Here is a 15,526-nt window from a genome sequence, read left to right on the forward strand (position 1 = left end):
ATTTTATAACTTGGTAAAAATAAGTTTCATAAGAAAAGAAAACAAAAATGTCTCTCTTTGATTTTTCAAATCATTTCCATTTTTGGAACAACTGAAAAAATAAGATTCAAATAGCAAATATCAAAACATTGAATGTCACAATTGTATTTGCTTTCAGTTTATCTGCTTTCTCTGGCTAAACATTTTAGGTAAATATAATATTTACACAAGAAACGTTAAAATTAGCTTTTTACACAGGTTATAAACTATCAATAAAAAATTTACGAACAATTATAGAATTTCTTAAAAAAATATAAAATGTTACGGACAGGCTCTACAGATTTTCCCTCTTAAATAATTTTAAATAAAATATGACGTTTCTTAAGCCACATCTCTACTAGTTCCCCCCTCACAAAAAGCAAATTTTAACTTGTTAAAAAAAAAATTAAAAAATAAATAAATAATAATAATTAATAACACAGAGAAAATAATTTAAACACACAGAGAACTGAAGATCCCATATTTTATTGATTGATCTGATAGATATGCAAGATAAAATATAATTGTAAAGTTTGAGATTCAAAATTTAAAAGCTACAAAAAACCTAATTTAATAAAACAATACAAAATTTATCGAATTTCAAAACTGATCAACTCAATATTTGGTCTTCAAATATAAAAAAAAATATTAACAAATGCATTAAGTGGTTTGAACATGTACAAATATAGTTGAGAAAATTATTAGACACAATACTAATGTAAACAGCATCATTACAATTAAGTAGTAAACGAATATCAGACCTATTTAATATTTAAAAAGGGATGACATAAATGATAAGCTGCACAATGAAAGCAAAATTTGTTCATCAAGTATAAAATATGAACTAATACTAAAACAACAAAATGCAAAATAAATATTAAAAAAATTGGCATCTAACGTAGTGGATAGTAGATATATGGCAATTCAATGTAATTATGTTGATAGAATTTTACATTTTGCTTTTTCCTTCCTGAAGTTGCTGATCAAACAAAAATTCTCCCATAGGAGTGTCCATTCCATTCAAAATGGTGATGAATCTTTGCAATTGAGAAATTGATTTAACCTGCTCATCAAGAAATTCTCCCTCAATAAAATCCATCAGCTAAAAAACAAAAATGTGTATAAAGTATAGCTTTATTATAAATATTAAATACTGACTAAATAAAAACTTTTTTTAAAATATCAATAAAATACTAACCTAAAATTAATGACTTTAAAATTTTACAGAAATTGCAAAAAAGAAAATGCCAAAATACATCTTCCTCAATAAAATATCATACCTCAATATATATATATACAGTGAAACCTCCGTTAAGCGGACATTCATGGGACCATAAAATTTGTCCGTTTATGAGAGTTGTCCGTTTACGGGAAGGGTACCCTAATAACGAAATTTAACACCGTAAATTGATTTTAGAATATTCTCAAAGATGTAGAAATAATTAAATAATATCTACAAAGATATTGTAAATATCTACAAGAATATTTATTTAAACAATAAGAATGATAAAAAAAGAATATATAAAGAAGTTTGATATAAATACATAATTCTGGATGTAGCTACAGATTAATAAATATAATTTTCCTATTAGCATAGATACTCAAGTTAGACATATGATACCAAATAGGAGCGTACTGTCCTCAGTCCGCTTCAATTATTAGGTGCACATCCCCTTACACCTACTTATTATTTGATAGGGAACATGGTTAATACCTTCTTGGAAAATAAATCTCCCATGATTCACAGAAAAAAAAGTAATGCATACCTGTGAGTCATGAGGACCTATGGAGATGATTATTCGCAATTGATCAGCTATCAAGTGTCTGAATAAATGTTTCATTTATATAAACACCTTAAAGATTATACTTCTGTTCTCTGTTTTTTACCCCAGTTGTGTTAAATACAGTCTTCAAATTGATAAGAAAATTGATGAAATTTTCAATGGGGAAGAAGCATTGAGAGAAGTCATTTCAACTTGAGGGGTCTCATAACCTGTGTGGTCCAGATGAAAAGATCAAAAAATGCCGATGTCAGAATTATTTCAGGAGTGCAGTACCATTTTCTCTCCTTTCTTTACAAAGATAAGGCAAGGTGACAGGAGAAAGATTGATTTTTCGGTGGGAAAGCTTAACAATATTTTTAGTTATGGATAAGGCAAAAAGTTTTATTTGCATGCTTTGAAAATGGTGAAAAGTTGCATTTTTTTAGCTTACAATTTATTTAGAAAAAGTAGTGTCCGGTTTGTAGAGATAAAAAACAACGTTTCAGGACCAAAATGACTGTCCGCGTCCGATTACGGGAGTGTCCGCTTTGCGGAGAATGTACGTAATGGTTTATTCATAGAAGATTCCCGGGGAATTAAAAATATGTCCGTATTGAGAGGCGTCTGTTTTGCAGGAGTGTCCATAATAGGAGGTTTCACTGTATATATATATATATAAAAAGCTTTAGTTTTAATATTGTTGATAAAAAAACTTGTTGATACTAAATTTATAACTAAACTATAAACTATAACTTGTTGATACTATTGTTGATAACTAAATTTATAAAAAGTGCATTAAAATATTTCTAACCATACTTCATATTTAAACAAACTGGCTTACATGTTGATCAAGACACTGTAAAGTTGCAACATCATGCAAGGTATGCAATTTGTTGTTCACATGTTTCTCCAAGTTTAGAGCATCTTCCAAAGCATCTAAGGCTTTATTCCACGATGTTTTGCCAGGCATCTATAACAAATTGCATAGAATATATTAATCCATTCAAAAATTCAGTTAAAAAAAATACAAAATTATTATTTTGGTATAGAAGATTGTTTAAGTGTGCAACTTATTTACATTGAAAATATTTTGGTACTAAAAATTAACTTTCTAACAATGATAATTTAGTACTGCAAATTACAAACAACTAAAATTGTAATTATTTAACAAATTAAAAATAATTTCAAAAACATTTTTACAGGCTTTATATTGAGAAAATTTAATGCTCCACATTATTTAAATTGCTAAAACTAAAAAGGAATGCTTTAAAAAAAAACATGAAATGAATTCTATAAAGCAATATCTATTTGTATAATAAAATTTCTTAATTGAAAAAATTAACTTAGCATTTAAAATTTACAATTTATATTACAAATTCCAGCAGCATTAATACATTTCATTCAAAAATTAAGATTAATGATCATAAATAATTATATTGAGTTAATAATTATATAATGAGTATTCAGTTAATAATTATAATAATAATTATGTAGTTATTTTTGCAAACAGGTCAGCAATTTTGATTTTTTGTAAAAAAATACACAAAAAGTAAAAATGTCTTGATCTTTGAATCCTTATATTGTTCAGTACATATACAAAACAATTTTAGATATGGGAAACAGTAATTAAGGGAAAGAATTAAAAATAAAAAAAACTTAATTATTGACATAAATAAAACTGTCATTAGTTTCCAAAATAATAAAATCAAAGCCTCAAAATACTATAGTTTAAAGTTCTCAAATACAAATTTATAAAAATAGTAAAAAAGTAATAAAATAACACAGTATTTTGATAATTAGTGGTGAGAATTTTAAGAAATTACAGGGAGACTTTTCTTACCCTTAATGTATTTTTTAAAAATCCTTTCAAAAATGAAGCAAACAAAAAAGTACACAAAACAACATGTAAGAGTAAAAAAATAAAATAAATAAATAACTTCCTAAAGAATTACAGCTGACAAAGATTGAAAACATCAAAACTGGTTTGATTGCTAAATTAAATTTGAAGGTGTTTTTAATCATGGCACCTCAACTCCCCTCACTTTACTTTGGCAATTCAAACAGGTTATGGGTGATTAGGGTTTAAATGATACTTTTTAATTTAATTGTTTCAAAATAAAAATAAAATACAGAGAACTTTGGCAGAGCTGCATTTAAAATATTTATTAAAATTATAAACTATAAATTTTTTTATAGAAAAAGTGAAAATATCTTATTTTAACTTACTTTAACATCAAATCCTGAAAATCTTGCCCCTCGAGAAAGTAAGTAATCAATAAATTTTTGTGCATGTTCACGTTCTTCCATGGAATTTTCATTGAAAAATTTTTCTAAACCTTTTCGTGCAACTTTATTGTTCCCAAAGTGAGCAGCCTGTAAAAAAAAAAAAAAAAAAAACACTCTAAAAATTAATGAACATATACATAGTTGACATAAAATAACACTAAACAAGAAAAAATAGTTCAAGATGCCAGAGAGAATTACTCAACTCAATGAATCAATTTTAAACCTTATCCTTTTACAGAAATTAAAAAATTCTATTAATTCAGTTATTTAAACTCACCCGTGATTTTTTTTTTTTTTTACTAAAAATACAATAAATTTAAATAGTATTATAAATACATTCTTTTCAAGAAAATTTTGTATTTAGAATAAGTTTCAAAAGAAAATTCAGATTTTTTTGGTATGACTCCATTTAAAAAAAAAAAAAATTACATTTCAATAAATTCATAATTCAATAAATTATTAGTGCAATATTGGATTTAGACTAAGTTTTATGTCTTTTCTCCTTAAAGATGTAGTAACTTTCTGGTATGCTTTTTTAAAACTTTTAGAGATATTGATTGCTTTAATTTTTATAAATATAGTAGAATATTTTTTTACGAATACTTAAATTTAAATTGCATATAATTTAAGAAATTTCTTGAGTCTAAAACATTTTTCTTGTTTTTCTCATTTTTTAAAATAAAAATTTAAAGATGTTAACAAGCAATATTTTTTCTTGTATCGCAATACAAGTTTAATTATGCTTGTACAAAATTATTTTTTGTTAATTGAAATGAAATATCAGTAGTATATATTGTCAAAAAATATTATGAAATATTTGAAATTTAATTTTAACTTTAGTTACCATGGTAGCATAAGCCAAACTAGCATGCATTTCTTCATCTATCTGTTTGTGAATAGCTGCTTCACAACTTTTATGGAGAACATATTTATCCTTATGAGGTTTTGGAGGTTCATTATCTAGAATAAAAATTCGATGAAATTAGAAGCATAAAGATAATAAATAAAATTTTTTATCACACATGAATCAAATTCAAAATATTATCATTAAAAATATATAAAACATTGCTTTGTCTTTAATAACGACGTCATTAATGATCTATAGATACATGCTAATATATAGATGTCTACTAATTTTAAAAAATTAAACAAATAATGATTATCTTTTACAATCAATAGAAAATTGTGCCGTTTCATTAGTAAAATAATCAGTGTTTAATTTTTTTTAAAAAAGAAATCATAGATTTGTTAATCAGTAAGAATCTGATTTATTTTCTAAATGTTTCTGTTAAATTTGTTAAGGAAAGTTTTGATCGAAATATGACGAGAAGATTTCCGTATCGTGATTAGCAGCAGAATAATTGCTAAGTCTGGGCAGCTTCAGAACAGCGGCTCGCGAGAAACTAAAAAAGAGAAGCTTCAGAAGAGTACCAACTCAAAGGGTATAATTTGCAGCCACCCCCAACCAAACCTGTACATGTTTTTATTTTAAAAAATTCAGAAATTTAAAAATCATTTGGTGCCTTGGTGGTTTTAGTTGGGGCAACAGATCACCTTATAAAAACTATCCCCTAAAACTTTGTGTTTACAGAATAGCATAATATCTAGGCTACAACATTTTAATAAAATGCTACAGTGACTTAGTCATGTTATCGTTGAACTTTTGATGTGAGGAAAATTTCTGTATCGTGATCTGTGGCAAAACAATCCCCAAGTTTCAGCAACTTCTGGGCAGCATTCTGCAAAAAACTTAAAAAATAAACATTACAGAGGGACTAACTCGAAGAGTAATTTATAGCCACTCCCAGGCAAACCTCTACATGTTTTTTTTTTCATAAATATTTCCAGTTTTAAATCAAATTGGTACCTTCGTGATTATAGTAGGTGCAGCAGACCATGATATGGAAATATCACCTTGATCTGAACAGTGCATACATTAAACATGGTAAAGAATTTTTGAAACAAGCATGAAAATCGTTATAGTTAAGCTCTAACCAATATTAAACAATTATATATAAATAAAAAAAAGAAAATGATTTGGAGTTTACAAAAGAAATATCTCAAAATAATCCCCATTTAAAGATTGCATAACATAAAAGAAAGTTTATATGAACTGCATGTTAATATTGCAGATGGCATTTCAGCTGTTATGCAGTTTAGTAAAAGCATTACCTAACACATGTTTAAAGTGCTGAAAAAATGCCAGATTTTTTAGCTACTTTTCTAATTTTAATAAATCCACTAAATTTCTCATCAGACTTAAACTATTACTTAGAAAATGTAATTAATTTATAAACTAAAATATTCTCAAAAGTGCTTATCCTGTCTTTTTTAATCATATTTCCCCCCTTCTTTATTAAATAAAAATATCACTTAATTAAACAAAAATGGATTTTAACATATTAATTAATATATAGATTAGATAAAACATTCCCAAAAGATCATTTTAACGAAACTAGTTTACAACTAATTGCTTAACTTCTAAAACATAATTAAAATTTAAAAACTATTTTTTCATAAAATTTAAACAATGTACGAAAGTTTTTCCCCCTGCTATGATAAAACAGCATTGATAGCTGACTTCTGTTCACAATTCTACCTACAAATAAGCATTAAATACAAATTAAAGGAACATAGAGGCCTGTCAAAAGATATAATGATGCCTAAAGCTATCTTACCAAAGCTGCCAGAAAGGACAACATTAAAAGTCAGCAAAATTATAAATGCACACAGAAACTTCATTTTTAGGTGTATAGGTTGCAAATTCTCACAAGAAAAAGATAGAATTTGTGATATTGATTGCTGATAAAGAAAAATCAGATAAAAAATGCCTTTGCACGCACTGGTACAGAAGGCTAGGGATCAAAGTTCCTATGAGAAACTTTCTAACTCAAGCAGGAACTACGCAATAACATTCTAGAAATTTTGTTGTTGTCAAGCTGTCAAATTTTTGTTGCCACTTCAGAAATGCTTTTTATTAAATAAAATGCTGAGCCTGAGATGGCCTAAAATTTCTTCTGAATAAAACACGAGGAATGAATATTTTCTCGTTTTAAAAAATAAAATAAAAAACTGTAGGCAAAAACATTTTATATCAACTATTTGAGCATTTTAATGTATATAGTACAGTCTCTCATTTGAAGAATCTGCACCCGCGCCATGCCACACATCAAATGAAATCTAAGTTAGTTTACCTCTTCACACAAATTGTTAAATTTTTAAACTTTTGGGTTGCTGTGAAGTTTTTGGTTCTCAGTTTCAAAAAAGAAATGAGTCTCACTGTGAACCGATTGTAGGACACTGTTCCCAGTAGACCACCTAAAGGGCCGATTTCAATGAATGCGATATTATAGATCACCGTAGGAATAATTCGAAAATCTGATTGGTGAAATTTTTGCGGGAAAATAATTTTCACCAATCAGGTTCTCATTCTGCCCTTGACGATTAAGTGAGTGAATCATGATGATTAAATGCGTGATTGATCTGTAAAGTGCTTGACTTCGTTTGCAGATCGTCGGGCTAGCGGGGTAGCCGTCCCCTTTGCAGAAGATCAAAATTGTGATGGTATGCTTTTGGATCATTCTCAAGAGAAATTTACACTGGATGCAATTTTTTTTCTTCGCAACGAAAAAAATGCATCCTATGCGAAAAGTTCCCCTGGGATGTTTCCCAAACGATTGTCAAGAAGTGTCTGGTTCATTTCATCAACAGACCATTTAATCGACCTTTCGTCGATAGGGTCATTTCGTCAATCGAAAATTGTCTTTAAAAAGATAAGGGTCTTATTGTGGAAAAATAACTCCTTAATTTTCACTTTAATTGCAATTTTAGACTTTTAATTCCTCGTCTTTAACAATCGGAGATATTATATTATGAATGAAAATGCTTATTATATATTTTAATAGTCACATTTAAATTGGCTTTTTTATGTTTACCAATAATGAGTTTAAGCTAACTAAAGATTACACTAGGCAAATGTGTACACATATGTGTAGAGCTACTGTGAAAACGACAATATCAAAAGCTGGGAATTTAGCTCGAATTTCTTTTTTTTTAAAATACTATTTTAACGCTTTAAGAAATCTGGTTGGGCACTATTCTCAAATTTTTTTTTCCTTACAGAATAACTCATAGTGGTGGTCAGAAATTTATTAAATAATCTAACTTAATCTTATTTTTGTTTCCACTATCAGAGTTCTTAACGCATGTTATTTGACGGATGTTACTTAACAGAAAATCAAGTCTGGAATTCAAACGTAGAAATAAGTAAATATTATTTTACAAAAAAGAAAAGAAAAATCTTGCAATCATAATTTTGACAAGTTCAAGTGCTCAGAATTTAACTGGTCCTCTGTACTGGGTGATACTGATAATACAATATTCAAACTCTTTCTGACCCTTATAAGCAGAATTTATCGTTAGTCGAAATTTTGACTATAATTCGGTCTAAACAAGCCGGGAGACACAAGACTAAAATGCAGAAAATATTAAAATAAAAAATTTAATTTATATGCATTTAAAAAAAGAAAAACACGTTTTTTTAGTACAATAGACTAAAAACGAGAAAATAAATGATAAAAAAATTTGACACACATAGAAAAAAAATAAAAAATGCTAGGGCAAAATTTCACAATAAACTTCTATTACAATTTAAATATTCACTTTTTTCATTTTAATGACGAAAATTAACACTTATTTTTCATTTTTAGTATACTTATAAAATATTTTAACTTCGGGTTACACTTTTGAAAAGGACTTATCGGAGCTATCCTTTAAAAAATATGTACTCTCTTACTAGGAATTCCCACCCCCTGATCACTACGCTCACCAATCCTCGCAATAGCCTTTCATTCTTCTTAGTTCCCCTCCTTTAAAAAACAATATTTAAAAAAAAAAAAAAAAGAATTTTGGTTATGGAACATATGATAATTGAAATTTTATGCAAGAAAATTTTGTCAATATGCTAATCGTAAGAAAATGATTGATTACTTGCATATGAGAAAAAAATCTATTGTATGTGAAAAAAACTATTTTAACTAAGGGCTTGATGCAAATTATTTATTCTTTTTTCAACAGTTAATTTTTTTCTGTAAAATGGCCTGTTAACGAAACATTCCACTGATGCATTAATTCATTGTCATTTTTTTCTTATTTTCTCCTTTCATTCACTTGCTATATTAAGAATCATTCATAGCAGTTATTGCAATTGCTTTTGCGATGCCAATCTATAATAATGTCCTTTAAAAGTTTGACAATTAATCTTAGAAATAAATATATGTTAAATACTATCAGAACACCGAATGTAAAAAAAAAGGTTTCGCCTTTTACTCGTGATGTGAAGCAAAAAGTGTAGAAAATTTTCAATTTGAAAGAAAATGCTTCTTTTCTGGCAACTACAACATACTTTAAAAATTTCTTGCAAGGGACAAAACGCGTAATTTAACAAATCTTAAAAATAGTATTAGAATTACGCATGACTACGTGTACGAAAGGACCTCGTCTAGGAATAGATCCTATGGACAAAATAACTTGTCGACGACATATCGCATATTATAAGTTAATTTGAAATATAAATGAAGTGAGAAAAATACTACCGTGAAACTTGTGCAAGCCGACCAGTTGTTTTGTTGTCGTTTTCTATTATCTCTTATTATTCATCTTGTTTATGTAATTCTCTTTTTTTTTACTTAAAGATAAAGGGAAAAGAACGGTATGTCCATGAAAGGTGTTTCTGGGGAAAAAAATTAAGGGCGTGCGCGGAAAGAAACCGTTTTTCTTCAACATATCCCATCTTCATTGTGTAATAACTCTTGGGAAGAACCAATTTTCCTCTTTATTGTTTTGTCAAAGCGTAGTAATTCTCCAAATGCAATAAGTGGCTGTCCGATTGCCACTTTGGTGGGAAAATGGACATAAACTGCCCCCTTCACCTTCAAATGCAATTTTTTCTTCTTTTCTAATGCAAATTTTTGTGAATGTATAATGAAACATTATAACAATGAAACTACGAAATTGATTTTTGAAAAATATTTATTAAAAATGATTTATAGACAACAGGAAGACATATACTTACAAACGTCAGTGTAAATTTCGTGCATTTAAACTTTTAGATCATTCACATCTTACAGACAGTCAGCATTCTTACGGAGTTAAAAAAAATAATAATGTAGCATTTCCAATTGAAGGCAAATCTTCTAAGATTACCTTTTATTATAAAACTGAATTTAAAAAAAAAACAGACACAAGAAGGAAACAACAAAGAAAGAAGACTTATTTAAATATTGTTGTGAATACCAAAAATGCATAGAATCTTCTTAATTTTTGTAAAACTTTTTGATTTTTTTTAAAGACCGAACAAAGCTCTGAATTTTGTTATTAAAATTATTTAGTCCACTTGACATGGAATTAACGTAATTGATTCAAATTATAATGATGGTGGTAATTACAAGAAAATTTGTAATTAACTCAGTCATTTATATGCATATTTTCGGAAGCATTCAATTAAAGTTTTAAATATAAGAAACGAAAAGTTCAATGAGATTTTACTTATTTCAGCATTTAAATTGTAAAATTTCTTTCCTTTCATTGTAAATTTTTTTTTCATTTTCAAATTATTATTTTAATAATAGTTTACTGAGCAGAATAAACTAAGAATTGAAATATTATTTTTCTGTTTTGGCATTGTATCATATTGGTGAAATAATTTATTTTTATTTTTACGTAACTACACTGTCAAGCCTAAAGTTCTGGGATCAAATACAGCTCTCGAATAATTCATGTATGGGCAATGCTCATTCGAACACAAATTGAAAACTTGATTATTTGAATGATTTTCTTTTATTGAGTTTATGTAGTGAGATGCTTATTATAATACAAGCACTAAGGGAAAAATTATATATATATAAAGAAAAAAAAAAAAGCAGGCAGTTATTTTTCTTCTTCAAAAATTCTAGTACGCTCCAAACATTTTTTGCGCTTAATAATTTAATAATAAATTAAAAATGAAAAACTTTGATTAAATTAAAATAAAAAAATACTAACAGTTATAAACTTGCTACAGTGTAACTTTACTTTAAAAAAATCTATTTTTTCATTTCTTAATTATTATACATACTTTGTAAATTACTTTATGTTATTTTAGTTTTTGTGTATTATCAATTGATGTTAACAAATTAATAGCTAACAATTTTCCTGTATTTTTGTACTAAAGTGGTATCAAAATTAAAGCTTTCATAAATGATTCTTGGTTTAATAAATTTTATTTTGTAATCATTTTAACAACATCTGAAAAGAAATAAGTGAATAATATATAAAAGACTTGATAAACATTTAATGATGGCGAAATTATAAAAAAAAACACTATTATGAATTCCTTTCTCATTTTATTAGCTCTAGAAAACTGTTTGGATTTTTATTTATTTATTTAGTTTTTTGTAAATCTAAAATTTCATAGCTATAAAATTGTACTTCATTACGGCCCACAGAAAATCAAATTTATTTTCTACATCGGTCCTGCTCCAAGAAAGTTTGTACATCTTTAAACTAAACAGATTACACTAGTGCTGAATTAAAATATTATATATTGGAATAAATTGTATTAACATGATATATGAGGTTATGAAAGATAATGAAGTCGTGAAATTTTTAAATGACAACGGAAATTCTCAAATTTGTAAAAAAATAAACAAATTAGTTGCCTAACATATTCTGTTAAAAGCATAAAAGTCTATCGCCATGATTAATTATATCAGTATGCATTTTTTCCAATTAACCAATAAAACATGAATTTCAGTTACAGTTACATGAATTTCACCATGGAATATTTTAAAGTAGGAACAGAATATTTTATTAATAATAGTTAATATTCAAAAATCACCATTACAAATTTACCTTTCACTGCATCTTGTAATTTAATCCATTACTAACTAAAATTTTATCATAATTTTAAAGAAGAAAAAAAAATGCTAAAAACTATAAGGAAAAAAATGCATAATTATTATGCATTTAAATTTAGTTCTATACATATCTACTTCTCCTATAGTTCTTAGAGTATTTCAATTTTAAGTAGATCTATCATACATAAAAAATGGCACTGAACTCATTCAATCATTTGGCCTTTTAAAATTTTCTTGCTTTTTAAAGACCACAAGGCATTATAAAAACATAAAAATAAAATTTCTAAAAAACATTTTTTACATAAAATTTATAAAGTGTAAAATTATTACAATTTCAGTCCATAACAAGACATTTCTCTCAAATAAATACATACTATCATAACTCTTGATAATTAATAAACCAAGTTCATAATGTATTTGTTATAATGAACAGTAATATATAACACCATACAATATTACACCGATATGGTGTATTGTTTTTAACTTAGATGTATAAAATACACTTGTATAAATTAGTTTCAGTTTCTTGTACAAGTTGTCTCCATTGTAGCTTTGGAAAGCATGCATAAACCAAATACATCTTATAACGTCTATAATAGGATGTAATTCATGAATATATCCAGTATTTTATCAGTCACGAATAAGATTGTCTGGCACCGGATGCAGTATTTTTTCAGTCACTAACAAGACTCTCCGGCCATGAATCCATTATTTTATCAGTTAATTGAGCCGTTATTTCTGATTAAATCAAAAAAAATCTAGTTGAGCTGTTAATTCCCATAGGTGAAGTTTTTTCTTCTTAAATAGATATTGAAATTTGTTAAGTCTGTATGGCTTGGCTTACAGGCCTGTGCTCTGTGTTGGAAAGTATCAAATCAAGCATACTAATAAGCTCTCATTAAGTATTAAAACTATGAGACTCGCCCTCTACTTGATTCGCTCACCAACTCCCACGATTGCTTCATTATAATTTTTGTTTCTTTAAGCAAATTGCTAATTCAAAGTTAAGAAGTATTCAGTCAAAATACTACTCATTAGTAATAAAAGAATATATATATATATACTATTGGTTTATACCATTTTTAATTATATATATAAATTAATTATATGGAATATAATCAAAAATTGAATAGGTATTTGAAAGTAAAATTGTAGATAAAGTTGTAATGATAATCGAGCAAAGGATTAAGTTCATATTTTATCCCAATAAAACTGGGAACTAGGAAAGAAAAAAAAAACATTTTGGGATATTTTCATCGGAATTTTAATTTAAATGTAACAATCTGTTTATCGTCCAGAAAGAGAAAGAGAGAGAGAAACTGTAGCAATTGTAAGGTTTGGCAAGCGAAGGGAGCAGGTGAGAAAACCTAATAGTTTTACATACCTGAAACATACACAATTTGATGTAAAATGTAGCGTACGATTTTGTTATCAAAATAATTTAGTCCACTTGACAAAGAAACAAGACTTTATTGTTGTGAATACCAAAATGCTTAGAATATTTTTGATTTTTATAAAACTTTTTGATTTTCTTAAAGACCGAACAAAACTCTGAATTCTGTATCAAAATTATTTAGTCCACTTGACATGGAATTTAGGTAATAGATTAAAATTACAATGATGGTGATGGAAAATATAAGAAAATTTGTAATTATCACCGTTATTTATATACATAATTTTGGAAGCCTTGTTAAACGTAGCACTTTAAGGGCCATCATTTATTATTAAAACAAAATAAGGGGAAAAGGAAAAAGGAGAAAAAAGGAGGAGGAAAAGGGAAAACAAAACGTTATTGAAATCTAAGAAATCATTAATAAATAAAGCAGCATTAGAAGCATTAATACCTGTTTGATTGCGGAAGGAAATAGTAGATTTGAGATGCGATTATTAGAAAAACAAATTTCATGCAGCAATCAAACTGATTTCGTGATTTTATTCCCGGATTTCTCAATAGTGATATGTTATATTTGATAATGTTTTTAATATTTTCTCACTAAGATATTAATTTTCGACATTTAATGCTCATAGCTTGACTTTAGTTTTGAAAAGAAATCTAACAAAAATACAGCGTGTTCTGAAATTCGTATGAAAAATTCAGAGGGATGATAAAAAACATCAAGAGGATGAAAACTTACTCTAGAATATGGGGTCGCAAACCCCATTGCGAGGGTAAGAACCGAAAAAAAAAATGCAGGTTTTGAATCTAGAGAAAGATCTGTCAAAAGCATCTTCGAGCACATTCAGGAATCGTTTTTGCATCATTATAGACAATTCAAGGACGTCATAGGGAGTCACTTTGAACAACTCTTATAATAATTGACCAAATAAATCTTTTAGCAAAATTATAGAATTTTGGAAGTTGTTTTCCAGCGTGATGTCGAAACCTGCATGGGTTTCTCTCGTTGTTTGCCCATATTCTATGGTAAGTTTTCATCCTCTTGAGGCCTTTTATAACCCTGCTGAATTTGTGAATCAAGTTTGGGAACATCCTGTACAAATGTTAAAAACAAAACACCATGTATATTTTTTTCGCTTAGATAAGTTCAACTACCTTGCTGTATCTAAGTTGAAAAGTTTTAAATTCTGTGAGTTTGATTTTGATACTTTCCAGTGAAAAATTAATACAGAGATTTAAGCTCTTTTTTCCCGCTATGCAATAGTCACTCCCAATACAATTCCTAATATAACACCAATAGTGACCACAGCTAGGATAATCCATAGCACAATCAAATGTCCCTTGCAACATATTTGATCTACACTGTAGACATCGTCTGCTTTTGATCCCGCGTATCCTGATGCGGGCGGAGTTCTTAATTTGAAAGGATCCCTAACAGGTAGTGGTTCCGCCCCTGCAGGGATCACGAACGGTCTCGGCCGCATCATCGGTGGCATTAGGTACGGATTAGGAAACACTTGCATCGATCCATGGAATGATTTCTTTTCTAGGTGTGATGGCGGAGGTGGTGGATATTGCAGAGCTGGTGGGAAAGGTGGAGGGTGATGACCATAATATGGCAATCGAACGTCGAACAGGGAACCGTGTCGCCTCATGGTGCCGCTATTGCTGTGCCCTATGGGATGGTGCTGGTGATGGAATAGTGGTAGTCCATGGCCATGGACCGGGCATGGCTCACCATCCCATGTTGCTAATGCAATAGCTGGTACACTTCTGGTTGACCTATAATGAAAGTAGTAAAATTGCAGTCAATTCAGGATATATTACAATCAATCAACTGAATCAAATAATTCAAGACATATTACAATAGTCAATCCAAAGCACTGGATTTTTAAATAAACACATAAATGAGCAAAACAAAAAATTGATTCTTTGCTAGCTGCAAACTCGTATTTTGTACAGGTTAAAAAATTAGTAAATTATGAATGAATCGGTGTTAATTAACACTACGCAATCATGCATTAAACTAAAAAGGATAAAACGACGTCATAAAGAATATAAAATTTAAATAATTCTGTTTTTTTTTTTTAAATTATTTGTTACATTTATCAGTGACTTTACATTGTTAAATTAGTCTTAACACGTTTTCAGAAGTTTACATCATCAAG

General features: G+C 28.0%; 2 protein-coding genes across 2 annotated transcripts in view; both read right to left on the bottom strand.

Moving 5' to 3' along the window:
* Positions 1-488: 488 nt before the first annotated feature.
* LOC107448650 (ferritin, middle subunit) lies at positions 489-6,835 on the bottom strand. Its single transcript, XM_087153903.1, has 5 exons — positions 6,746-6,835; positions 4,912-5,027; positions 4,008-4,154; positions 2,623-2,751; positions 489-1,120 (listed from the first exon to the last, which is right to left on the bottom strand). The coding sequence occupies exons 1-5, from the start codon at positions 6,807-6,809 to the stop codon at positions 968-970; spliced, it is 609 nt and encodes a 202-aa protein (XP_087010029.1). The 5' UTR covers positions 6,810-6,835; the 3' UTR covers positions 489-967.
* Positions 6,836-13,066: 6,231 nt separating this feature from the next.
* GV1 (nuclear protein GV1) overlaps positions 13,067-15,526 on the bottom strand; it is a 45,978-nt gene continuing 43,518 nt past the window's right edge. The window contains exon 3 of the mRNA XM_016049817.4: positions 13,067-15,140. Within this exon, the coding sequence (XP_015905303.1) occupies positions 14,612-15,140 (529 nt within the window). The 3' untranslated portion in view covers positions 13,067-14,611. The remainder of the gene's footprint in view (positions 15,141-15,526) is intronic.

Source organism: Parasteatoda tepidariorum, chromosome 10 (genome assembly GCF_982258835.1).
Source record: "Parasteatoda tepidariorum strain Cologne lab strain chromosome 10, Ptep-v5.0, whole genome shotgun sequence".
Lineage (NCBI taxonomy): Eukaryota > Metazoa > Arthropoda > Arachnida > Araneae > Theridiidae > Parasteatoda > Parasteatoda tepidariorum.